The following is a 24,140-nucleotide window of genomic DNA, read 5'->3' as shown; positions in this document are numbered from 1 at the left end:
CAACGCAATGGCGTCTCCCCGTTTAACGGCGGCTGCAGTGGTGGACGATGAGAGGGAGGAGGGGCGGAAAGGACGGGAACGGGTCGGGTGCGGTTTGGTTATGGCACCTGACGTTCGGCGACGCGGGAGGGTTGAGGATGATGTGGATGAACGAGAGCCGGAGGTGCTGAAGACAGAGCCGAGGATGTTGTTTACCTGTGAAGGTGCAGGCCACCATGAATCATCCACTGACGATGCGTTTATGCTGGAAGGCTCCACCAATAGGGATGGATACTTACCCCACGGCTAGCTCCCGAGAAGATCCCGGTGAAGGAGGAGAATATGGAGCGCGGCGGGTGGTGGTTTGTGATGCGGACATTGTTATTGGTGGATCGCACCGGTGTTCGGCCGTGCGGTGGGCCCATCTTTCCTGTGCTTTGACTGTAGCTTTGTGGAGAGCGGATATGGGCCGAGTGTCGCGATGGTTATGTCAAGTGGAGGTGTGAGATTGTGTGTGATCTAGGCGGGTTTTTCGGCAGCGCGACGCCGGGAGAGTGCACACCTGAAGGAGGCGGTTGTCGGACAGGGGAGGATAAGCTATCCTTCTCTGTGCCGGCGGCTGGGAAGAAGGTACTGGATGTGCAGCTGCAAGCGTCTTTCGGCTGTTTGGGCAGGAGAGCACAAGGGGAATGAAGTGGATTCCTTTAGGGGGGCGGACTGGGAGGCCGAAGGGAAGATCGGACACGCTATCAGACAGAAGAACACGGTGTGCATCTTCTTGCAACGTGCAGAACCCCGAGTGACTCCTGAGTCCGAGTGACTTACTGAGGACAGTATTCATTGAAAGAGGGGCAACAGGAGAACACGCGCTGGGGTGTCTTTTTCTCTCCCGCCGCAAGAGCAAATCGAGCGGGAGGTCACCGGATGCGCGTTCCTTTTCTCGACTCCCTCTCGTGGCTTCCGTCTCATTCCACTCTTTCTTGGCCTGGGACTTGCCGCCAAAAAAAACAAGTTCCTCCAGCAACCATGGTCTCAGGAGGAACCCAAGAAAAGCACGCCGCTCTGCCAGAGCAGGTCGTTCTGCTGGAACAGACCCCGCAGCTCAAGGCTCTCATGTCTATCGTCAGGTTCGTCCTCTCAGAGGTGTGAGGCGTGAATTCACTCCCCCCCCCCACCACAATCACTCACACCCCGGATTCACGCAACAGAAACAAAGAAACCCAGCGAGGCGACTTTATCTTCTACAGCGACCGTGTCATCCGTCTCCTCGTCGAAGAGGCTCTCAACCATTTGCCCTTTATCGATAAGGTCATCTCCACTCCCACCGGGGCCAAGTACAATGGTACGAACTCTCGACGTTTTGGCAAGCACGATATCTGCATTATCTAAAACCCCATCGTTATTCTAGGCCTCGGGTTCAGAGGCAAAATCTGCGGCGTTTCCATCATGCGCGCGGGTGAAGCCATGGAACAAGGGCTGAGGGATTGCTGTCGGAGTGTTAGGATTGGAAAGATCTTGATTCAGAGGAATGAGGAAACTGCGATGCCGCAGCTTTATTACTCAAAGTTGCCCCCGGATATTGCGGATCGCTTTTGCTTGCTGCTTGATCCGATGTTGGGTGAGTGTGTGGTGAACGACGGGCGATGGTGAGGGCGGTTTGGCGCGCGAAGCGAGCAGTAGATGTGAGCGACAGAGAACGATCGCGGTTGTTACGCGAGCGAATCGAGCGCCAACCATCCGTTTTCGCTCCATTGACACCCATTTCTCCGTCTCATCCCCAAAGCAACCGGCGGCTCAGCAAACAAAGCCATCGAAGTGCTGATCGACCACGGGGTCCCCGAAGAGCGGATCCTCTTCGTCAACCTGATCTGCGCACCCGAAGGCATCGAGAAAGTGCTCGCGGCGTACCCACGGCTGAAAATCGTGACGGCGGAGATTGATGCCGGGCTCGACGAGAACAAGTATATTATGCCGGGGTTGGGCGATTTTGGGTGTAGGTACTTTGGAACTGAGGGGGTTTAGTTGGAATAGGAATAGGAGGAAGCTAGGGAGGGATACGGCTTCGTAGTGTACAAACGCAGACGTAGATGCTTCCCCCAAAGGACCTCAAGCTTGTGATGTTATCGGCGTTCGGCTTTCTTCATCAATGTATCATCCCGGCATAGTCGTAGCGTTCTACATCATTTAATGATTCAACATGGGTTTTTGCGAGGTGCGAGGGGAGCGTTGGGCAACGCGTGCAAATCTCCCAAAGCGATGACGGCGCAACCGCAACTCTCGCACCTTTCCCAAACTTCTTGCAACACCCAATCCAGCACAACATCCCACACCCCCTCGCCCCAAACTCCAGCCCCCCCAGACTTCAAAGATGGCAGACGCAAAACTCCGCGAAGGTAGCCCATCCTCCCCTCCCCTCGCTTCCCCTCTTCTCACCTCCCGCAGATCACTCACCTCATCGTCTTTCCCTCCGCGACAGGCATGGAATTCATGACAGCAGCCGAAAAGGCCCGCAACAAAAAGACACTGTTCGGGAAAGAGAAGCCCGATTGGGATATGGCTGTGCAGGGGTACGAGGCTGCGGGTGAGTTGTGGGGATGACGGGTCGCTGGGGTTGCGGGGATGTGGATGGGGGGAAAGGCGGAGAGGGGCCGGGAGATGGGGAAACGGAGGTGGTATGTGCATCTAGGGAGCGAGTCGCAATGCATGTGTGCGAGGTGTGGTGATGGATCGTATGGGTGATATGGGGTGATAGGAAAAGGACGATGAGTGAGATGGAAAATGCTTCTGTTTCCTTTACCTAATAGGCTGGTCTGATTTTGCAGCAACGAGTTTCAAGAACGCTCGTGCGTTTGATCAGGCTTGTGAGGCGTACGTCAAGGTGAAAATGCCGTTTCTTCCCATCAAATGACGACGTTTGGCGGACGACTGATTGTTTGTTTGCTCGTATATTGCGAGATCTGTATAGGCATCGGAATGTCACCGCCACCTCGATTCGTATGAAACCCCTTTGTTTTCCCGTGCTACCCTATATGCCAAGCGTCAACACTCACCCGCCCCTTCTATCCCACAGTCTCTTCCTAGCAGCAAAATCCCTCGACGCCGCCGCCCTGCTCACAACAACGCACCTCTCCCAACCCGCGCACGCTGCAGATCTGTACAGACAAGTCAGCGACCTGTTCCTGGCGCAGGGGAGCGCCGATCGGGCAGGGGAGAGTTTGGAGAAGGGTGCCAAGTATGTGTGCTCGTCCACTCAACCGTTTCGTGTTCGTTTCTGATGTCGATTGCGAATGGTGGTGGCTGATGATCCCCCTGTCTACGATGCACCCCCACAGGGTATTGGAACAAGCAGACCCAACAAAGAGTATTGAGATGTACGACGAATCCTGCAAGTTGTACGAAGAAGAGAACAAAATGCGGTTCGGCGTCGACGTCTTCAAACGCGCCATCGGTGTCTGCGTGCGCAATAACCGGTCAGTAACCTCCCCTCCCCTCAATCCTCTCCCATCAATCCTCTCACATCATAATCGCACCCACCGATCGCTTGACTCTGTTTTTTCCGTAGGTTACCGAAAGCACTGGACCTGTCGACCCGTCTAACGACCGCCTTCGCCAAGCTAGACCAAAAGATGAATTTCCACAAACAGATGCTCTCAAGCACCGTCATCCTTCTGGCGCTGGGCGACGTCGGGGAAGCCGCGCGGAGGTTGGAGATGGGGATGGGGTAAGCTTTCCGGGGGGGGTCGGATGATGCACCGGCTGCCTCCAACTCACACACCCCCACGTGTTTTATCAGACAATTAGGCCTGGCGAGCTCAGAAGAGGGCCAGATCGCGCAAACCCTCGTGCAAGCGTTCCAGGACGGCGACCAGCCCGCCATCGACTCGAGCTTGAAGCGGCATCCGGTGCAGTATCTCGAGAACGAGGTATCTTACATATCCCCCCCCCTCCTCTTCAAACCAGTCATCTGACACGCGGATGTGATTTTTTTACAGGTGAACCGTTTAGCACACACTCTCAAAGCACCCACAGCGACGAAAAAGGCGTTGCCGCCGGCGCCGGCGCCGCAACCGCAGTCCGAGAATGTGAAGGCGTTGCAGGATGAGGTTGAGGAGGAGGGGTTCTTGTGAAAGCGGGTTGTACAGAACGGGGGATTTCTGAAAGGTTCCGTATACTGTACATACGTATTCTTTTCGGTCCATGCATTTATCGTTTTTCAAGATATGGTGTGTTGAAGCACAATCGGGTGTGATGATTTTTTCAATGGTAGTATACTTTTAGAAGTAGTGGCTATATCGATGGTGGGTATAGCCCCGATGAAAAAGATGCGGGTGGCGTGGGACTAAAAACGCTACGTACGCCGTACTGCTCATACTCATATCTATGGTAAATCCTGCTCTTATTTTCATGATGCGTTTCCTTTACCGCGTCCCACCCACATGTGCACACGCCTTTATCCAAACGTAATCTGCGATTGCCCCCCCGGCGGCGCATGCAACTTAACACTCGGCACCTTACTTCCCGTGACCGGCGGCGCGCCAATCTTACTCTCCGCCGGCGCATAATGGGTGCGTCCAGTCGACCTCGGCTGCTGCTGCTGGTTAGTGGTGACGCTGCTGGGGGTTGAGTCGTCGCCGAATCCGAAGGATCCGCGATTACGGGCGGCGTAGGTGTTGCGCGCGGCGTTGTTGGCGGTTAGGGCTGGGTCTTCGGTTGTGGTGGTGGTGGAAGGGGTAGGGGAGGAGGAGTCGAAGGCAAAGGAGCCGCGGTTGCGGGCGGCGTAGGTGTTTCGGGCGGCGAAGTTGGCTGTTGCTTCGGTGTCTTCGGTGAGGGCAGGCGTGGGCTGCTGTTGAGCGGCACGCGCGTTGGACACGGGAGCGTCGCCGCCGAGACTAAATTGGGAGACGCCGCCGGGAGGAGCGTGGAGCTTGACGCTTTGGCGGGAGCCAGTGACGGGGTTGTTGCGGTTTGCAACGGCGACGGCCGGGTCGGGGGTCACGTACTCTTTGGTAATGGCTTGCTTTTGAGCAGTGGCGCCGACGGGCTGCTCATCGAAGTGGTCGGCCGCCGCGTTCTTGTGCCCGTTGTTTTGTAGGGGGCGGTCTTCATCAGAAGTAGCCTGAGTAGCTGCGGCCGATTGCTGCTCCTGCTGCACTTTGGCGGCGTTGGGTTCGGCGCCTTCCTTAGGGAGGGCAGCCTTGATGACATCCTCAACCTTAGTGCCTGCAACCTTGAGCACAATCTGGGGGCTAGTGGCCGTCTTTCCCCTAACACTAGGAGGAAGGACTCCGGCCTGCTGCAAGAGACTGGCGTGGTCCCAGTACACACGCTGGTACGCGAGCTTGTCGTCTTTGAAAGTCGAGACGGTACACATGGCACATTTCAAGGTCCTGCCGGTTTCCTTGATGCCGGGCAAGAGGTACTCGATAGAACGCTCATGGCGGATGGTAAGGATCGACTCTTCGAACTGCGAAATGCGAAGAGATGAAACATATCAGTGTCGGTCGATGAAACATCATGCAAGTGCATGGACGATGGAGAAAGAACATCCACAAAAACAACAGAAAAACAAACGGGAAAAACGACTGGTCGCCAACAGTTGAAGATACGGGCATGCATCGCTCGCCTTCAAACTACAACTGTTCGCTGTCGCTCATATTCACTGCTCGCTCATGACTTGCGCCTACGGCGCGGAACTCGCTCCGCTGGCGCTCGATTCGCTGGCCACAGTCCGCATTCCTTCGCTAGCGGCAGTTCCCTCCCTTCCTCTCAGTACATACCACATCATTCTGTCCGTAGATCGTACTCAAGACCTCAGTTTCCTCAATGCATTGATAAGAATTCCGCATCTGGTCGAGGAGGACCTCAATTTCGCGGTGACCACGGTAGATGAGGCCAGTGGGAACATACGAGATGACGGCGTCGGACTCTTCAAGATGTAAAATGTGGAATTCGGATTGTCAGTCACAAATCACAAAGCAAAGGCCCCTGAAGGTTCTTCTCCATCCTCAGTGCGTTCGGGCCGGCCTCAGCTTCCCGTCCCGTGAACCAATTCTTTGCCGATGAGTGATTGAGAACCTGATTGAGAACCTACCGAAACGCGAAGGCACAGCCTTAGGCGGGGAGCCTCTTGTGTGCTTGTGAGCCAGCCAGGCAGCCCTGAGAGTGGAGTTGTCATCAGCCATGTGAGCTGAGGTCATGGGGTGAGAGTCCTGGTGTGTGTATGTGTGTATGTGTGTGTGTATTGCAGATGCGGACGATCGTGGGGAAAAAAGAGAAGAGCAGAAAGCAGCGAGTCCGAACTGGAGACTTTTGCGCTTTTCTCTCCAAGAGTAACTCTCGAAATTACAAGATTGCGGGACACGACTTTCTATTCTCTCGCTGAAGGGGGATCTACCACGACCGTTCGCTTACTTGGCCGGAAACGGAGCGCCACGGGAGCTTCTTCCGGTCCTGTTTGCCCGTGATATCGAAACAACAATTCCAAGCCATTCCGTGTGTTAAGAGACCTAGGTCGACGAGGTGCGATGACGACTACTCCCCTGGTGGCTTGAAAATCAACATGGATCGGAAGGCTAGCGGTGTTCTCTCAGCTGCCAGGTAATACCTTTAGTCGTTCCTTCTCGAAAGCTTTACGTCCAAGTCGTCGCCGAGTTCGTCGCGGGGGGCATTCTTTTGATGGGGCTTAGAAGTGGTTCATTTCTGACCGGCGCTAGTCAGAGATATGCGTCCCCCCACTCACTCTCTTCCACTCTCTCACTGAACAAGCATCTCTTTTCAACAACAACATGAGCAGCTCCACGGGTGCTTCGGCTCGGTGCGTATCCGTACTGGCCGCTTTCAAGGCCTCCCCTCAAATGCTGTCCAGCACGCCTTCCAGAGTGCACTCAACTGACCCTCTGTTCTTTCAGGCCGCAGCAGGATCGAAACGGGGCCGGGAAGAGGAGGCTTCGGCCGAACAGAGCAAACATCCTCGCACGGACCCGATCAGTTTGGGAGACTTTGAACGAAAGTTCGAGGAACTCTCGCGGGACGCGAGCGGGGCGAGGATGCTCATTGAGCTCGCCCGGACCAACCTTGTCCCGCTAAGCAATTTTCTGGACTACAAAGGTAACGCCCTGGTACTCATAACGACATGCGGGTGGGACTTACCTTTTGTCATTCGGTTCGCGTGACAGAGAGGTTGCGCCGGTCTTTTTCAAACGTGAAGTGGAAGCACATCTTTGAGTTATATGGAATCAAACATGTCGAGAAGATCCCGGTGTTCCGGCCTTCTGTGCTCTATATCTCAAGGGAAACGTGCAAGGACATATTCCAGGGCATTCAGGCCAACGAAATGGCAACTTGCGCGCTAAGCCAGGCTACAAGTGAGACCAAAGTAGTGACCTGGATGAATTCTGTAGGCTACGTGCTTGCTGTTCCCACCTTTATCACATTTAACATTGACCATATGCCTTTTGTAGATGCTGACCCCCATTTTGCAAATGTTCAACGGCGTCATAAACAATGACGCGGAGGGCAAATTGGGTGAAAGTTCCTCGTCAACGGGTGGGTTCATCGAATTCATATACATGGTGCTGGAGGCTTGCGTGGTGGTCGTCATCGAGTGCAAATATAACACGTATACTCAGGATGACGTCGCTCAAATGATGGTGGAATTGGAAGGTATGGATGGCCCTTCTTTCACGTTTGAGAGTCGTTGGATTCTGACTCTCGCCATCGTCACTTGCAGCCGCGTGGCACAATAATGTAATGCAGCAACTGGGCACCCCAATCCTCACTGGTGCCCTGTGCAGCAGAGACATCTGGCAGTACTGGCGTTACGATGGTACCAATTTCCAACAATCTACCAACTTCTTGATACGACACCATGATCCGCTGGCGGACGCGAAAGAACTCGTGAAGATGTTTGGCATTTTTTACGATATGTTTTTCGACGGCTATATCCGGTCGCTGAAAGGTTTTATATCGAAAAGCGAGAAGGTATGCGGTCGTTTACTTCACCCATCTCGTCATAAGCTTACTCAACACCCGGAATGGCATCCTTTCAGACAGGCGGACCCGGAGCCAGAAGGCCCAGTTACGAGAAATGGAAAACGTCACTGTCGCTGGCGGAGCAGGCATATAAGGCAGCGCAGGAAGCCACTTCATCTGCTGAGTTCGACAACGTCACGTCCATCATGCGAAGAAGGTCAGCGCGGTGTCCGACTTTTCTCTACTGAATTGCGATTAAATTTTTCCATTCAGTTTCAGGGAACTGCCGGAGGAGCACTCCAGGAATCTGGTTGACTGGGTGGGGATGGTAGATGAGATTTATGATGAGTTGTAGTTGAAGCGGAAAGAGCACCCAGTCGGAGTGCAGTCGGAGGATGAGGCTATCCTCCGTGAGGTGTCATCATCTCTCAATGATTGCATGATGATGACCTACAAGAGCTTCCGTCACCTTTGCCCAAGCCGTCGCAAATTTCGTCGCGCCCTGCTAGGAGGGAGCATCCGGCCTGAGCATGAGGCTCACCATCGATAGGGAGATCGTTACATCTGACGATTGCTGGAAAACAAGACGGCATGGCCGAGCGGGAATCTGACCGCGTCGCAGTTCCACTGCCTGAATCAAGTTCTGACCGGATGTCACTATAGAGAGCTTGCGACATGCAGGGCCATCCGGGTATATCTTGTTGGACGATGTTGAACATGACAGAGGCTCAGATTTCAAAGTTTGCCACTGGATATCGTTCATCGATAAGAAAATAGCGCACGCTTCTACGATGGAAGGATTGTTGCGCAGAGATGGATGTTCATCAAAACTACAAAAGTGTAGAATTGAAGAACGTAGGATTCACTATAGGTCGACAGAGACATAACTTGCCTAATGTACAGTTTATCTACGCCCCTGCCATCCCTTATGCAGAGGGAAATGTCACATCCCCCTTCAACAGTGTAAACTAAACCATCGTTCCAAATTGGCGGGTACATTGGTACAACGTACATCTCCCACAAGGAATCACCACGGACACGATGTCGGGAGATCTCGCGGTACGTTCGACAACTGAGTGTGCATCGTCACTTCCCTTCCCCGGTTTCCCCTCCTCTCCCTCTCATCCTCAGATGATGATGATGACACGAGACTCCGTGATCGCCGCCGACGACGCGACGACGTGGTATCCCGCTCTCGATCTCGTTTGCCATTACTCTCCTTCTTCTCTTTCTTTGCTTTCTTCTCCTTTTTTTCCTTTCTCCTCTTTCGATCCTCTTTTTTCTCGTCCCTATCCAGCTCCCTACCCGGCCGATCTCGAGACGACGCAGCCGTACGGGAAGACTCATCGCCACCGCGTGGCTTCCGCGCGAGCTCCTCCAACCGCTCCACATAATGCACCAGACTCGCATCGTCGTAGTTGTCCAGATCCAAGGCCGGGTCATAACCGTCGTCAAAGAATTTGTCGAGACGGGAGGACCCGATGGCGCCGCGGCCGCGTTTGATGCGCTGATTGGGTAGTGCTGGGGAGGTCGTAGTAGTGGTTGGGTCTGCTGATTGTCGTCGTGATAGGGCGGTTGTGGGTGATGTGGGGGATGTACCTGGGTGTGTGGATCTAATTCGACCGCTTTCCGCCCCGGCACTGCTTGCGCTGCTGCTTCGGCGTGGTCGTGTCCGAGCGTCGTACTCCGGATGGCTTCCGAGGTGACGATCTCGTGTATCCGTCCGCCGTGCTCGTCTACGCGTTGACGACACGTCCCTCATACCCCCTCTCGCATCATCCGACATGTCCGCAGAGCCCTTCCGCCGCCGTGTATGTCGTGAGCGCCGGCCATCAGAACACGTAGAGTCGTCCGAAGCAGATTCAGACCCCTCCCTCCGTCGCCGCCGTCGCGGGGAAGACCGTCCACTCCGCTCGTCCCTCGATCGGCGTGACGGGCTTCTGCTCCCCGAGTCCGATCGTGAACGAGATTTAGACCGAGACCCTCGCCGCCGTGGTCTTTTCCGCCGATGCTCCTCAAACCGCTGCTGGGCCTCTTCGCGTTCTTTCCGCAGGAGCGCATCGTTGTGCGCGTCCGTGCTTTTGATGACGTTCGCTAGGAAGCGTTTGTTCGGTTTAGGGAGACTGTGTTGGAGAAAAGTTGGGGCCGGCCGTCAGCTTGTTGATCATACATCAAACCATCGCCCCAGCCCGATTTTCCCATACCAATGTAAAGGAAAACTGACCAAAAGGACTGTCACCGGCCCCGGGCGGATATGCAACTTGCCTTTTCGCCGGCAAGAACGCACTATTGCCGTCGTGCTCATAGCGCTTCTTTGCAGCCGCGGTTTCTTCGAGTATCTTCGCTGCAATGTAGCGTTGTAAGTCGTCGTCGGGGACGATGGAGGGGACCCCTCCGACAGCTGCTCGCATAAGATCTGATACGACCGAGTTGAGAACTGAAGGTGAACTTGGAGGTGGGGTGGGTCGTTGCCGAGACCCGCTGCTGGTTATGGTAACGGATCGCTTCTGCTGGTTGAGCGACGACCTACCGCCCTGCCCCCTGTCGCCCATCGTTGCGGTGGGTGATGCCTGCGGTTTACTGTTTCTGTATTGTGATGTTTTGCGAATGTACTGTACGTACCAATTCCATTTGACACGGACGCGGGCCATTTCCAACTTTTTCCCAGGAGCTCTCAGACAGGAGCTTCCCCGCATCAAAACTCACGAAACATCCTTTTCTCGCAGCCTCAGCAAGCACAGCGCTTCTCGAGCCGACTCCTCTTTCGGCGCTCACGGGACACGGCGGGCAACGTACGGAATAGCTGCATACATAGAGCACAGTACAGCGCACGGTTGACACCTTTCAGCCCTACCCCATTTTTCCAAGGAATCGCCAGCTCCGGGACGACCACTCAAATCTGCATTTGCGTACTCAAGAATGTCGGAACTCGTCAGCACGACGTCTTTGCTCTGCTCTTCTACTGCCACCGGGATCGGTAGCCACGTATCACGGATGCGCATTCCACTGGAGATATTTCGGGTGATTCTATCCTACTGCGACGGGAAGACTCGACTCGCCCTGCTCACGGCTTCTAAGCCGTGCTTCTTCGGGACGTCTACAAGCATGTCAGTGTTACCTCGGAGTGTGAAGCACGCCGGAACGACAGTTTCACTGCTCTGTGCCGGACGCTCGACCAGGAACCGGCCCGCTGTGCTTGGATCAAGACGTTGCAGGTAGCCTTCGACTATTCGGACCCCGTTGCGAGAGATGAGGGAGACCAGGAAGACCAGGGGGATGTGGACGATGAGGAAGACCGGGAGAAGGTGTGGCATGATAAACTTACCCAATTTGAACGTCTTTTCGATACCTGTCATGTGGAAGCTGTGAAACCGCTTTTTTGTTGGACGACGCCTGGATACGAAAATGACGAAGGCTTCATAAGTTATGCCAACGGGCATTTTCACGTCCGCCGCTGCGTATATATGTGCAGCGGCACCACATACAAAATCCTTCCCGCCATCTGGGCGCGATATGTAACGAAAATCACCAGCCTGACCCTCTCGGGTCCTTACGACCCGCCACAAAAACTGGATCCACCTCGGCGAAAATCCAGGAAACTGCAGACAGTTCTTGACGAACACATGCTCAACGATATAGGATCTCTCGCCGATGCCCTATTGAAGACTGTCCGTCTAGTGATAGGCCCCGACGTCGCTTCCTCGACGGACGAGGTGGACCCAAATACATCTCAACGCTCCCCAGTACCATCGAAAGACTTATCATCATCATACCGGGTCTCTTGTCCAACTCGCTCATCATACATAATTCCTTGCCCAACCCGCTCTTCCCGCAATGGCGCACCAAGAAGAACAATCGAAAGCTGATCTACTACGTCTCAAAACGAAGGTTCTGTATGGAGAATTGCAGGGCTCTGGTTCGGGCTGGGTATGAAGGCGGCGGCACGGTACTGTTTCGAGATCTCGCGGAGTGCCCGGATTTGTTTCTCCCGGAACCGGATAGCTCTAGGTGGTGGTGATGTGAAGCGACAAGCGGCGTAGATGAGAAATGCGGATGGAGGGGTCTTGACCTGGTAGATGGCGAGGACGTAGTCATCTCTGAATCATCATGAGTCGCATTCGACAGAATAGAACATAAATGGGAGCAGTATGTGCCGTACAACGGGTTCCTGTGTACCCGAGGGATGGTGATATTATACGTAAAAGGAACAACTCTCATGCAAATGAAAAATGAGACACATACAGAATCATCTTGATTCCGTCTACATGAAATACATACTCGAATGCATACATCGACCCTCCCTATCAGGGGTTGCGACTGTGCGCTTCCGGATGGGACGTGAAGTGTGGGTGGATGCTACGTGCGGGCTATAAATTCTATATAGTTCTATGGGCTCATGATCGACCTCGGTGGCTCGTCACACCACATCCCATCACATCCCAGGCATGACCTCTTCAGGATGAGAGGACAGGCGATGATTGAGCGACAAGGTAGAAGCCACCACGTGCAGTGTCTTGCTACCCGCTGCATGATATGCTACGTGGGGTTTCAGGACATGGGACCTATTCAGCCCGAGGCACTTTCGTCTTTGCCGCGTCGGTATCTTCTGCTGGAGCTTTATCTCCCTCGTCGGCGTCACGTTTTCTCTTGACTTTACGAATATGCGAGATAGGGGAAAGATGAATAGAGGGAGGGAGGGGTGTCAGCGAGGAATTTCCCACTGGTGGCCGAGGGTGTGGGAAAGCTTACCGTTCGCAGCTGGATTGTGGTTGGCGGGCTTCACCTGTCCGGTCGTATGTTTGGATTTACCGGCTCTTGCCTAACGTACGCACGGCCCCCAGATCAGTTAAGCGCACGACACATCCATCTATCCAAGAGCCGGTGACAACATACCAACGGGCCCCAATTCTTGGTCGGATTCTCCTGATACCTCACCAGCTTCACCTTCCTACTCGGCGGGTTCGCTTTCGGATGCATCTCAAAGCTTACACTCCCTCCCTGCGCCGCCAAAATCGTCCTCCCAGCCGCGTCTTTCGCGAGACTATCCATCTTCACAGGATGGTTCTCCACGAATTTCCGGAGCACGTCCCAGACGGCCCGGCCGGGGGCGTTGGTTTTGAAGCAGTTGGTGGAGCAGTGAGTTAGTGAGACGGAGTAGCGCATGTTCAGGAGGGCCGATCTGGGTGGGGGAGGGTGAGGTGGGTTAGAGGGGGGGTGAAGAATGGGGTGGGGCGAAGAGAGCTTACAGGATGTCGAGAAGTCGGGGAGATGTGGAGCGTACGACTGAGGCGAGGACGGAGACTTCGTAGTAGAACGGTAGTGGGAGTTCCTGTTGTCATGAAGGAACATTAGCGCTCTGTTTCCCATACCGCTTGCTCATAGAAACGACATGACGGGGATGATGCGTTACCTCCGACGCGACGGTGAGCATCCCCAGCATGCGCGGCTTGGTCCCGTACTTCGCGTCTGGCGCGGACTGCACCTCTTTCAGCATACGAAGTAGAAATTCGCGGTTGTGGAGGGGGCCGTTGTAGAACGGGCCACCAATCTGAGGGCACAATGAGTGATAGAGTTAACAGAATGGGCGACTAATAGTAGGGCGGTAGAAATCATTGTAACGTACATGGAACCGCTTCCCACAATGCTCGCAATGGCTACCAACATTGGGACCCACAACGGGCCCGACCTTTCGCCCGTCCCCATTCTCAGCCGATTTGCCGATGGGCTGGGTAACGAAATCCTTGCAGCCAGTGCAGTGAAACACCATCGACGTCTTCCCAGCAGCCCGCTTAACCATCTGCGCCGACGTATAGACCCTCACAAACACCCTCACATAGAAATCGATACTGAAGCACGCCAGCGGCTCGATGTATCGCTTGTACCGCACCGCCGACGACTGAATGGTATGCAACAAGATCCGCAGGGCCATTTCATGGCAGTACGGCGAGTTCGGGACCGGCATGCCGCCATATTTCCCCCAACATGCGTCTGGCTGGCTGCCTGCCAATACCGCCAGATCCGTGCATGTGATACACAGCAACCCGCCTTCGGACACCGCTTGAACGGCCGTGTCTAGGAACGGGGCGGCGGTGCCGTACGGGTCCAAGTCAATAACGTCGTATTTCGTTCCGGCGCCTATCGCCTGGTACATGACTGCCGTAGCGTCGCCTTTGTTGGGGATGACAATATCCTCGACGCCGTTGGCTTTCACGTTTTTGGTGATGGCTGCGACAGCGTCTTCGAGGAGGTCGTTCGCGATGATGGATTTGATCTGTGGGATTGATTTGGCGTAGCGGATGGAGCGGAGACCTGTTGCAGAGAGTGCTTCGAGGATTGTGAATTTTTGGTCTTTGTATGCGGGGGATTCCATGTCCGGATCTTCTAATGTGTTAGGGTCGATCTCTTTGAATGTGTCCATGTAGGACATTTTGACGGGTGGGTAGGGCGTGTCCGGCTGATCTGCGGCTGTTGCTACTGATTCCCGATGTTTGTGAGCCTTCATCACGTATCCTGCACGTATCCTCCTCGTATTCTCTCATACCTGCTGCAGGCTCAGCCTCTGGCGGAACCACTTTCTTCCTCGGCTTCTTCTCGCTCGCCGCCGCCTGCTCCACAAAAAACAACTTGCTCCAAGTCGTGATGGCTGCCGTAGACTGTGTGACCACCTCAAACGCTCAGCGGTTCTCGCACTCCTAAACCCGCTCTTCGCTGCGCTCTCCTCTTCCAACCCACCATATCCCTATTGAATTCCTGCACCGGGTTGTAGAAAACGGAGTTGTCTGACGGAAACTCGATCTTGGCCGCCCCTGCGCTGATAGCTTTAATACATATGTTCACAGAGGGGTCTTCCGCGACATGCCCTCGTTGTTTGACAATACCTTCGGTAATGTAGACCTGGCCGTCGGGACCGTAGGATTTCCATTTTGGAAGCGCCGACTCGTCGACGGGGGCCTTCCCGTTGTTCTTCTTCTGCTGCTCTGTATCCGCTGGCATACTGTGTGTGTGCCTGTCTGAGTGTAGTTGTTTCGCCCGAAAGCAAGGGGCAGTTCTGCTATGGCGTTGGCCTTCGAATTTGGCGAGAGGAAAAAGAACAACCTCGCGTGCGCCTGTCCTCAAACGCGTCCACTCGTGAACTTGAAGAACAGAAGGCGAAGGACCTCAGCCAGAGCGTACAGTATATCCACCCCACGCACAACAAAAGAACGTAGCTGCGGTGGCAAACTCATCGCCTCACTCGGAATATGTATTACCGGCCCAATGGTCAAGAGCGCCGTGTCGTAGGGAGGAGAGGACTCATATCCCAAGTCCTATGGCCCAATGGTTTCCAAGACGGTCGTATGTACAAATACGTTTTTTTCATTCACCGTACGTAGCTATGTATATGGAGATTAATTTAAGTTATATACATAAGCCGGTTCCCTGGGGTTCACAGACGACGCCGCCAACCCCGCCGTAATCGCCGCAACCTGCCCTTCACCCGTCGCCTTATTCGCGGGATTCATGCTTCTACTCCCGCCAGCGACGGTCTTGCCAGCCGCCATCCCCTGTTGCACCCAAGCGGGTATAACAAGCGGCGGTTGGGTGGGCGTCGGCGCCGTGGCGGGCAGGAAGTTGCCGGCGCAGACGAGAGGCACGCCAACGGTATCCCTCCGAACCGTCACGCTATACGCGCACTTCACCGATTTCTCCACCTCATTCCTGTGATTCGCACGTTTCCTCAACGTACAAGTCCCCATCCACGCCTTCTCCTCCCCATCAAACGCAACCCTCCCAAACCGTTCCCAATACCCCACCCCGGAATCCTCATTCATCAGCTCATAAACGCACACCATCCCGTTCACCAACAACCTCAAATCCAGTCCAACAAGCTCCGCAAACGCTTGGTTGGCACGCACAATCTCGCCTGTCCTACGCCAGATAGCCGCAGGGATCCCGGTGATTCCAAACATGACGTCGTAATCCAACAACAGTCGTTCGAAAGTGTCTTCGTGGTGTAACAGCTCGGTGTCGGTGACGTTTCGCGCGAGGTGGGCGAGGCCGGTTTGAAAGGAGGCGACGACGTTGAGGATGCGTTGGCGGGATGTGGAGGAGCATTGGGTTGTCAGGTGGTGCCCGAGGCGGGCGTAGCCGGAGCTGTAGTCGTAGGGTGTGAGGAGGCCTGCTTTGCGTTTCGCGGAGAGGATGTGGGTGAGGCGGTCGGCGGTGGTTGTTGTGGTTGTTGGGGAGGTGGAGGGGGGCTGGTCGCCGGCGGCGGTGAGGTAGAAGCGTTCGAGGAGGGTGAAGGGGCAGGAGTTGCAGCGGGATTTATTTTCGCCTTCTTTTGTGCAGGTGTGGAGGGCGGTGGAGGTGTAGTTGCTGTTGCCTTTTGTCTGGCTGTTGGTCGCGTTGTTCGATTGGTTTTCGCTCTCCTCCGTGGCCGTGGCGTGGTTGACGGTTGCCCAAAGGTCGGCCAGCGCGGCGTACTCCGATCCGACGGACGTGCTGGCAAACAGGGATTCGGGTTTCTGGAGTTGCACAGGGAGCATTGTTTGGAAATCGGCGCATTCGGTCGGCATCGGTTGCGGTAGCGGAACCGAGGGATGCCGCTTTTCTTGCTCTCCAGGTTGAGATCGCATCGTTTGCTGCGGTTGGAAAGCAGTGTCGATATTCGACGAAGGAGAATGGGGATGTACATGCGGCGACATTGAATGCTTCACGGCGAAAACAGGCGACGACGCAGCACTTTTATCGACAGTAAACGCGCTCATAGGTCGATCGCCCATATGCATCGTCGCCGGAGTTTGCGCAGAGGGATACGGCACAGTGCTCGATTGCGGTGCGAATGCCAAGAGTTCTGAGGGAAGGAAGGAATGCGATGGTCCAGAAGTCCGCCTGCGCTGTGCAGTTGGTTGTGGTGCCGGACTGGCGGAATGTCGAACACCCTGCATCGAATCCTGGTGCACTGACGTAGGCGTTGACGCGAGATCCGATTTGATCTCCAGCATCGGGCTATGCGTCTGCGACGGTGAGGCCACGCCCGGGCTTTGAGCGGACGTTGGTCGAGTCTTGGGAGAGACGGATTGGGCGGGTGAGCAAGGACTGAGGGTCGCGGTCAACATGCTCATGTAGGATGCGTCCGGGTATACGACATTGGGGAAGGGTGCGGATGTATTTACGTTCTGAGATGGTGATGTAGGATGTGGAGTTGGGGCGGTTATCGATGCATTGCCGATTTGCGGATCAGATTGGTTTGACCCGGTGTTCTGAATCGCACTCGCACTCGCATTTGCGTTTGCGTTCGCATTCGCAGTGAGCATGTTGAGGAAGGAGACCTGTTGCGCGAGCGACATCTGCGGTGGCAGCGGGAGAGTAAACGGCTGCAGCATTTGCCCAGAAGTCGCCGGCAGCGGCACTATCTGGTCTCCGTCCTTCATGGGTGCGGGAAGGATAGGTACCGGTCCAGCGGATGTGATGACGGGCTTGGGGATCACAGGCTGCCGTGGTGCGTCCAAGCACATGTGAGCCATTCCCCTTCTGACGCATCGCCGACATGGCCGGACTTCGTCACACGACATGTGGGCTTTCCGGCAATGTATGCATGCTTGACATACTTTCCGCCGCTTGTTCTCCCTATCCCCGTTCCTATTCCGCTTCCCCGGCTTCACTGTCCCTCGTTGCTGCGGTTGTGGCGCCCCTGAAGCTCCAGACGGTCCTGCGTTCGGGTGGGATGGCTGGCCTGTCCCTGTGGAAGGTCCTGCTGGGGCCGAAAATGGTGGCGTCTCCTCCCTATTGACCGGACACCCCTCGACCGTCTTCCTCGCTGCATCGAGCTTCCTCCGCAGAGCAGCTGTTTTCGTCTTTACGTTCGCCAATCCCGTTTGTTGCGACTGGTGTACAGTCACCTGGTAAGGATCCACAAACTGCGTGCCGCCCACCAAACTCTGCTGTGCTGAATCTGCATTCGCCACGGCCGAAAGCTCTTCGTCCAGCTCCACCATCACAGGTTCATCTGCCCCAATCCCCATAAACGGCCCCACATCGAATCGTCCCACATCCACCAGGTCATTGAAGAGCGAGTCGATATCTTCGATTTCGGCCATGCCCCCAAACGAAGGCATGTGGCCTGCTGCAAAGTCATGTTGCTGTGCGAGGTAGTTGGAGGCAACTTGCGAAGGTGGTGCTGACCCACGATCGTTTTCGTATGACAGGAACAAGGGTTGTGGGAATGCTTTCCCGAAAGGGTTGGGGCTCTCGTTCGGCTGCCCCATCCCTTATGTGGGCGCGAGAACCTATATCCGACCGTCTCCCAAACAATCCCCTTTCCCTGTTCTTTCTCGTCTGTCGTCCAACTTCCCCTGTAGTGCTTTGCTGTTTGCTCGTTCGTAGACTTCAACGTACTCCCAGCTGCCTCAGGGACTGTGATTTCGGGACCGATACAGTCACCTGCGGTGAGGCTCAGGCGAGTCGAGACGAAAAGAATTTCCAGCTTCCGGCGAAAGGCGTGTTGAGAAGTTGAGTGGAAGACTCCGGAGTCCAACTTTGCCGTTGAGATCAGAAAGGGCAGTGAGGCAAGTGGCTTCAATTGGCTGAACCGACGCTGAGCCGCTACGGCCTTCTAGAATGCGACACAAAGTCAGGGGAAGTTGTAAGTGGCCTGGTTCCTGCCCACCAGAAAACTTCTGTGTTGGCCGTCGTTGTGAAGAGCCACTCCTGTGAGAGTCCCTGGTCAATGTTTTCCCAGCGCAATGTTGGTAGAAAAATGGAACAAACGCTAAGCAGACGTCGATTCCATATTCCGGTTTACATGATTAGACCGATTTGAGATGGAAAATGAGTGATGGCTAAACTAGCGGCTAAGTAAAACGCGCAAAATGGAAGCCGGTGGGTGCTATGTGGATGAACTGTGGGCGCTTATTGGATCTCCACTTTTGTGAATCCTCCTTCGTCGCGCTCTGATTCGCTGGGCCCTTCCGAACCTTAAAACGCAAATATGTTTAGAAGGTGCTACCATGTGATGTGGACTACCTTCTGTTGGAAGCCGTATTCTGACCGTTTCACGGGTGCCTTGCATTGCTTCAACTCCGAACTTTTTGGACCGCTTCAAAGTAACAAGGCTCTTGGCGGACAGGAAGTCTGTGCCATGGTCGACTAAGTACGGTATACGATAGTATATGATATCGCAACGTGATAAGCTGGTGAGGTACTTTCGTCCTTTCAGAGCCAAACTTTTGTTGGATCCCACGAAAATTGAAGAACATCCGACTGCACATCATCGTTTCTTGGCTGTTTTTGCAGGTTCCGATAGCCCACGCGGTTGTAACGGGAGTTGCACCCAACGGCCCAAGTGCATTTACGCTTGTGTGTTGAGCGGCGGCATCCATAATTCAAGGGATGTGCTTTGTCGGGACCGGTAGGGGGGAGAAGTGTCGATTCCTGTCAGAAAGTGGCGCACCAGGGGTATCTGGATGTTCCTCGATCTACCTCCTATCAGACCTTGTATGGTGTGGAATGAGAACTAATAAACATGTGGTTATGAGGGAATCATTAGTGTACGGGTGGAGATGTAAGTTCACCAGAGCTTCACCAGACACCAGTCAGGTTGGCGACGAAAAAAGCAAACACCGTCGGAGAGAAGAAGGATGTAACCCACGTACTGTACATATCGATATTATTGATTGAAGCTATAGTTGTTGAACTCGCCTCGTTAGCAATTTCCAGGGTTAATCACCCACATGTCAGCGATGTTGTTCGTCAGGCCAGGGTGTGCAGATGCCGCGCTGTGCAGTGTGCACTATGCAGGTGTCCTCCAATACGCAGGTGGCCGTCCAGGCGAGGGTCATTGAAGGAATCACGAGCCTGCGCCAGAGATGTACAGTATGTTCGTAGATTGCCATGCCTCATCAGGCACCGGTCAGGATCAGCGACGTAAAAGCTCGAGGAAAAGACGAGCCTACGTAGCAGCTTGCAAGGTGGTTTCAAGTCGCATTCGGTGCGATATCCCAGGAACCGGATGTCGCACGTTCGATGGCTATTGGCACCTCGAGTCGCAATCCAGCTCTGCAAGGATTGAGCAGTATCCTCGGCTTAATTCCTGAAATGCGCCTCCATGTTCTCGACATAAAAAGGCGTGCGGCAGATGTATCCTGATCAGAATCCCAACGGAAATCGACGAAGCTGTGGCGAGGTATTGCGATGTTTCCCAAAGGTTTCACAAGAATACATCTTTGCAGCGCAGCAGGAAATTATGTACATACATTAGGACGATCTTCTCATGTTCCTGGGAGCTTTCCAACGATGACGTCCACAAATTGACCCAGGATCGCAATTTACTGTACCAGCGTCCGATTCGGCCTGCAACGTCCATGGTTTGGGAACGCATGCGAACTTGCGAACGCGATATGGATAGCATTCCCGGGCGTGAAGTGAAGTCGCTAGATTCATGAACCCTTGGGAACGCGTTCTTTGAGCACGTCCACCTTGTAGACTTTGTCCAACCGGCCACAACTCCCCAAGCCTCGCAATTCGGTGATCGGTTACATGGGTTACTCCTACCAAGTACCGTCCAAGCGTACATTAATCGGTAAAACGTGAACAAAGAGCGGTACCGGTCGAAATCGTGATGTTGAAGATAGAAGAACGCCCAGCCACGACGCAGCGCGTCTGTTTTCGGTATTGCGGGCTGCTTCCCCTGGCGCGACGCGCACACATACGGCGAGCCGTAAGTCAATTTGGGCCCCGCAATCGCTCACCTCGTCATTGTTGCAGACTCCGTCGGATACAAGGCCCCTGGCGACGCCCAATTTTGAGCGCTGCAGCCGGAATGATATAAAACCCCAGGAATTTGCTGGCCCAAATCCAATATGAGGTTGGCGCTGTTCCGCGCGTTGGCTCGCAATAAGTTGTACGATTTTGCTATTCCCAACTCGGCCGCCCGCGTGCCGAGGTGTGTAGGTTTGTTATTTATCGCATTTACTTTGGGCTGCCAATAATGGCCGGAGGTAGTATTACGGTGTGGGGTCGCTTCGGGGATATCGCTGGGGAAAGCCGAGCGACAGCCGCTGGGGACAAGCACGAGCGGCTGGCCCAAAACCACGAAACAAGGTTGCAAAAAGGTTTTTGGGGTGACCCTATAACAACGTCCTACGTCGAGCATGCGCGCGCAGAATACCCTTTCCCACCTTCTATTCTAAGATCGTGGGTGAAGTGTTTCCCAGCTCCTTAGAGGCCCTTTTCCCCCCAAAGCCGTCGCGTCGGGGCACAGTAAAGAAACACGGTCCATAGGGCGCGGTTCAGGTGAGTAGTTTTTTCCCCACGCTCAGCTAACAACTTACATCCTGCGAACATGGAGGGTTAACGCTGGACTCAGAGCGGGCGACGACGAGCTTGAGGATGTCTTTGATGGACGTGGAAGGCCGGGCGCGGACGAGGATGGCCATGCTCAGCATTATAGCTATGTACGCGTGGGAACATGGGGAACCCCATTCTCCGACGATGCCGATGTCGTCCTCGCTATAACCTCGCCGGCACGGCATGGGTCGCGGATTCCATATCATCTGCTTATGAGGAAACACGCACTAATCGGATTCTACTCATATTCAAACATAGGCACCATACTCGGAAACCTGTGTGTGGCCGACGTGCACCCCCTTCCGTCCCTTCCCGCCCCCCAGCCCGACATGCGAAGAAGCGTCGCTCAGCAAGAGGAAAACCAGAGTGTATATAATCTTGTAGAGCAACGTGGTCGACTATACCGTCGTCCATCACATTACCTTCCGCGTGCGGCCGACTCCGTTCTTCCAGAGCGTAAGAGGAAGGCCTTCCCGGAAATCCATATCGACGGGAGAAACGATCATCATGAAGCGGACGTACGCTACATATGCTTACGATGACGAGCGAGGGTATCCTTATGATCCTTCGGTCGATCGGGCTGATCCCAACGCACCGTCCACGAACCTCCGAATGGAGCGATTACCCGCCTCGAACGAGAAGAAATACTACGGGAGTACAGACCCCCGTCTTTTAGGATTAGGTCAGACCGGCGACCATGGAGGCCACGGCCAAGGATCATCATCTCAAGCATACCTTCATCATCCACATACCCACCCGCTCCCCATCTCTGATCCACTTCCCTCGCATCAACTTCCATATCCGTATCAGGAGCACTCCACGCAAGTTTTACGCTCGCAGAATGAGCTATCGCCGATACAATCGCGCAATCTCAAGTTTGCAGACCCCCGGGACAGCGGAGAGTCGGAGTTCCCGTCGCGCACAGGATATCGTGCAGACAGGCCTCCCAACTTCTACGAGTTGCCTAACCGACCGATGACTCGCATACCTCCCCTCATGTCGCAAAATTATACTCACAATGATGATGGCGGCTTCCCTTCGTTGGAGGGCCAGCGCTCGCCTGGGCATAACAGCACATCATTGTCCACCCTACCGGTACCATCTTTGCGATCGAATCATCAGTCTCTTTCCACATCACCGCGGCAAAACGCTCGCAAAAGGGCGAGGAGTCCCGATCCTTCGGAGCTCACGCACGCGGCCCGGCAACCAACGTCGCCGCCAATGAAAAAGGAGACAGATCTGGGAGTTCCACCATTGCATGAGTTGATGAGCACCGGCCGCATAGGCGACATCGACGACCAGCCGCCGTATCAGTATGGTTTTCGCAGACAACCCCAAAGGTTTCCGGCCCCTTCGTGGCAAAAACCTGATCCACCAGACCCAACTCTGGCGATATCATATGAGTTCCAGAACCCAAACTATACCGAGCAACCGGTCGGCTACTCACCGTATTCGGAAGCTTACCCTCACCACCCGCTTCCACCCATCGCACCCGGGGAGAATGACATGCTGAGGTCGACCCACTCATCAGCACCATACGACGAGGATTGGCCAGATTATGAAAGCGTTTCCGAGCAACGAGTGCAGCCATATCTTTCTCTGCCGGGGCGGCGGTATTCTTCGCAGGGGAGCAGTAGTACTCACAGCGTCCCAAAGCCGGATGAGCGCGGGCCAATGTCGTCGTTACTGAGCGGCCCTCCAGGAGATCTGGATATGACCCGGCGGCTCAACTATGCTATGTCACGGGCAGAGTCCTTCCCGACGTACCGACCTACCTCCTCCATCAACTCAATATTGGAAGGCTCACATCACCCGGTCGAGCCCGAATTCTTTGCGCCTTCGGCCGAACGACATCGGACCGTCCTTCCATTGCAACTAAGTGGCGCCAGTGGGAGCCTCTACGGTTCCAACGATCCACTCGGCGCGTCGTTCTCGGAGGATATCGGCGATCTGAATGACCATGCCAGTACCGGCTATTTAAATCCCTCTCAACTGACGTCGTTACCGCGATCCCGACGACCAACGACACTTCACAATCCAGCACCCTACCACACGTATGCGGGAGCAGCCTTCCCGCCCACCCTGCGCCCACCGTTCCCGCCGGGCAAACATCCATCACTCTCCCTAAACCGTATCTTCGGTCCCACGATTCCAGAACCTTGCTCCTCTTCAGGGTACGTGCATTACGATCAGGCGTTATCTGCCGACGCAAACTATGCCCGTCGTCCCACCCAGAGCTTCAACCCCTACGTCTCCTCCCTCAGACACAGCGCAGGCCCCATCTCCGCCGTCTCCTCCAACCCGCCACCACCAGGGCCCTCAGCGATCCACCACGCGCTAAGCGGACCGCCCAACATCCCATCCTCTCTCGGCTCCGGTGTCTTCCCGCACGTCCCCCTCTTCGACAACGACTCCCACTCGCAGCCGCTCAACCCGGCCGACGAAAGCTTCAAAAACCGTATCATCCGGCATAAATTCGAGGACAGAGACGGTGCGCTGGATTTCCTAAAAGAGCAGGCGCGCATGGCGGGGTTCAACGTCCTTGTGCGCACGTCGAGATCGGATTACGTTGTGATCATATGCAGCTGTGGGCGCAGGTCGCGACCGAAGCCGCAGACGGAGGAACAGCAGGCTGCAGCCGCGCAGCAGCAGCAGCGGGAGGAGGAGGAGGAGCCGCCGAGGAAGAAACGGAAGAAGAAGGAGAAGGCGGCTGTTACGGGTTGCGAGTGGCATATTATATTGTTTAGACGATTGCCGCAAAAGTAAGTTTACTCAGCTTCTCTATTGGTATTCCCGGGCCTACCCCGGCGCAGAGACCCAAGAATACTGACACCATCTTTCACCTCTTCCGTACCTCCCAGCAA

The 24,140-nt window shown here is 54.9% G+C and overlaps 9 protein-coding genes across 9 annotated transcripts; 4 read left to right on the top strand and 5 right to left on the bottom strand.

Moving 5' to 3' along the window:
• Positions 1–915: 915 nt before the first annotated feature.
• Positions 916–2,241, top strand: EV422DRAFT_537265 (uracil phosphoribosyltransferase-domain-containing protein). Its single transcript, XM_053070894.1, has 4 exons — positions 916–1,106; positions 1,188–1,321; positions 1,388–1,597; positions 1,763–2,241. The coding sequence occupies exons 1-4, from the start codon at positions 1,006–1,008 to the stop codon at positions 1,999–2,001; spliced, it is 684 nt and encodes a 227-aa protein (XP_052923453.1). The 5' UTR covers positions 916–1,005; the 3' UTR covers positions 2,002–2,241.
• EV422DRAFT_169491 (soluble NSF attachment protein) lies at positions 2,040–4,268 on the top strand. The gene is made up of 9 exons (XM_053065072.1): positions 2,040–2,372; positions 2,456–2,560; positions 2,802–2,857; positions 2,945–2,973; positions 3,050–3,211; positions 3,312–3,449; positions 3,542–3,700; positions 3,773–3,902; positions 4,083–4,268. Exons 1-9 carry the CDS (start codon positions 2,348–2,350, stop codon positions 4,104–4,106), a joined length of 828 nt encoding a protein of 275 aa, XP_052923452.1. The 5' UTR covers positions 2,040–2,347; the 3' UTR covers positions 4,107–4,268.
• A 161-nt stretch (positions 4,269–4,429) lies between these two features.
• Positions 4,430–6,947, bottom strand: EV422DRAFT_508031 (uncharacterized protein; the record flags this gene model as incomplete). Its single annotated transcript, XM_053068708.1, has 5 exons — positions 4,430–5,443; positions 5,757–5,905; positions 6,071–6,188; positions 6,391–6,429; positions 6,873–6,947. The coding sequence occupies 5 exons, from the start codon at positions 6,945–6,947 to the stop codon at positions 4,430–4,432; spliced, it is 1,395 nt and encodes a 464-aa protein (XP_052923451.1).
• Positions 6,948–7,111: 164 nt separating this feature from the next.
• Positions 7,112–8,265, top strand: EV422DRAFT_498879 (uncharacterized protein; the record flags this gene model as incomplete). The annotated part of the gene is made up of 3 exons (XM_053068050.1): positions 7,112–7,375; positions 7,440–7,641; positions 7,709–8,265. 3 exons carry the CDS (start codon positions 7,112–7,114, stop codon positions 8,263–8,265), a joined length of 1,023 nt encoding a protein of 340 aa, XP_052923450.1.
• Positions 8,266–8,977: 712 nt separating this feature from the next.
• On the bottom strand, positions 8,978–10,502 carry EV422DRAFT_569541 (uncharacterized protein; the record flags this gene model as incomplete). Its single annotated transcript, XM_053072778.1, has 3 exons — positions 8,978–9,457; positions 9,550–9,686; positions 10,238–10,502. 3 exons carry the CDS (start codon positions 10,500–10,502, stop codon positions 8,978–8,980), a joined length of 882 nt encoding a protein of 293 aa, XP_052923449.1.
• Positions 10,503–12,792: 2,290 nt separating this feature from the next.
• Positions 12,793–14,368, bottom strand: EV422DRAFT_498716 (N2,N2-dimethylguanosine tRNA methyltransferase-domain-containing protein; the record flags this gene model as incomplete). Its single annotated transcript, XM_053068039.1, has 4 exons — positions 12,793–13,129; positions 13,197–13,279; positions 13,361–13,498; positions 13,574–14,368. 4 exons carry the CDS (start codon positions 14,366–14,368, stop codon positions 12,793–12,795), a joined length of 1,353 nt encoding a protein of 450 aa, XP_052923448.1.
• Positions 14,369–14,530: 162 nt separating this feature from the next.
• EV422DRAFT_169565 (uncharacterized protein) lies at positions 14,531–15,085 on the bottom strand. The gene is made up of 2 exons (XM_053065073.1): positions 14,829–15,085; positions 14,531–14,756 (listed from the first exon to the last, which is right to left on the bottom strand). The coding sequence occupies exons 1-2, from the start codon at positions 14,941–14,943 to the stop codon at positions 14,617–14,619; spliced, it is 255 nt and encodes an 84-aa protein (XP_052923447.1). The 5' UTR covers positions 14,944–15,085; the 3' UTR covers positions 14,531–14,616.
• A 214-nt stretch (positions 15,086–15,299) lies between these two features.
• Positions 15,300–18,690, bottom strand: EV422DRAFT_537188 (uncharacterized protein). The gene has a single exon (XM_053070892.1). The coding sequence runs from the start codon at positions 18,195–18,197 to the stop codon at positions 15,339–15,341; it is 2,859 nt and encodes a 952-aa protein (XP_052923446.1). The 5' UTR covers positions 18,198–18,690; the 3' UTR covers positions 15,300–15,338.
• Positions 18,691–20,789: 2,099 nt separating this feature from the next.
• On the top strand, positions 20,790–24,042 carry EV422DRAFT_579926 (uncharacterized protein; the record flags this gene model as incomplete). The annotated part of the gene is made up of 4 exons (XM_053073329.1): positions 20,790–20,872; positions 21,211–21,222; positions 21,278–21,383; positions 21,661–24,042. The coding sequence occupies 4 exons, from the start codon at positions 20,790–20,792 to the stop codon at positions 24,040–24,042; spliced, it is 2,583 nt and encodes an 860-aa protein (XP_052923445.1).
• Positions 24,043–24,140: the final 98 nt, after the last annotated feature.

This window comes from Fimicolochytrium jonesii (assembly GCF_025526975.1).
Source record: "Fimicolochytrium jonesii strain JEL569 chromosome Unknown EV422scaffold_21, whole genome shotgun sequence".
In the NCBI taxonomy this organism is placed as follows: domain Eukaryota; kingdom Fungi; phylum Chytridiomycota; class Chytridiomycetes; order Spizellomycetales; family Powellomycetaceae; genus Fimicolochytrium; species Fimicolochytrium jonesii.
This window is presented reverse-complemented; position numbering and strand designations above follow the sequence as displayed.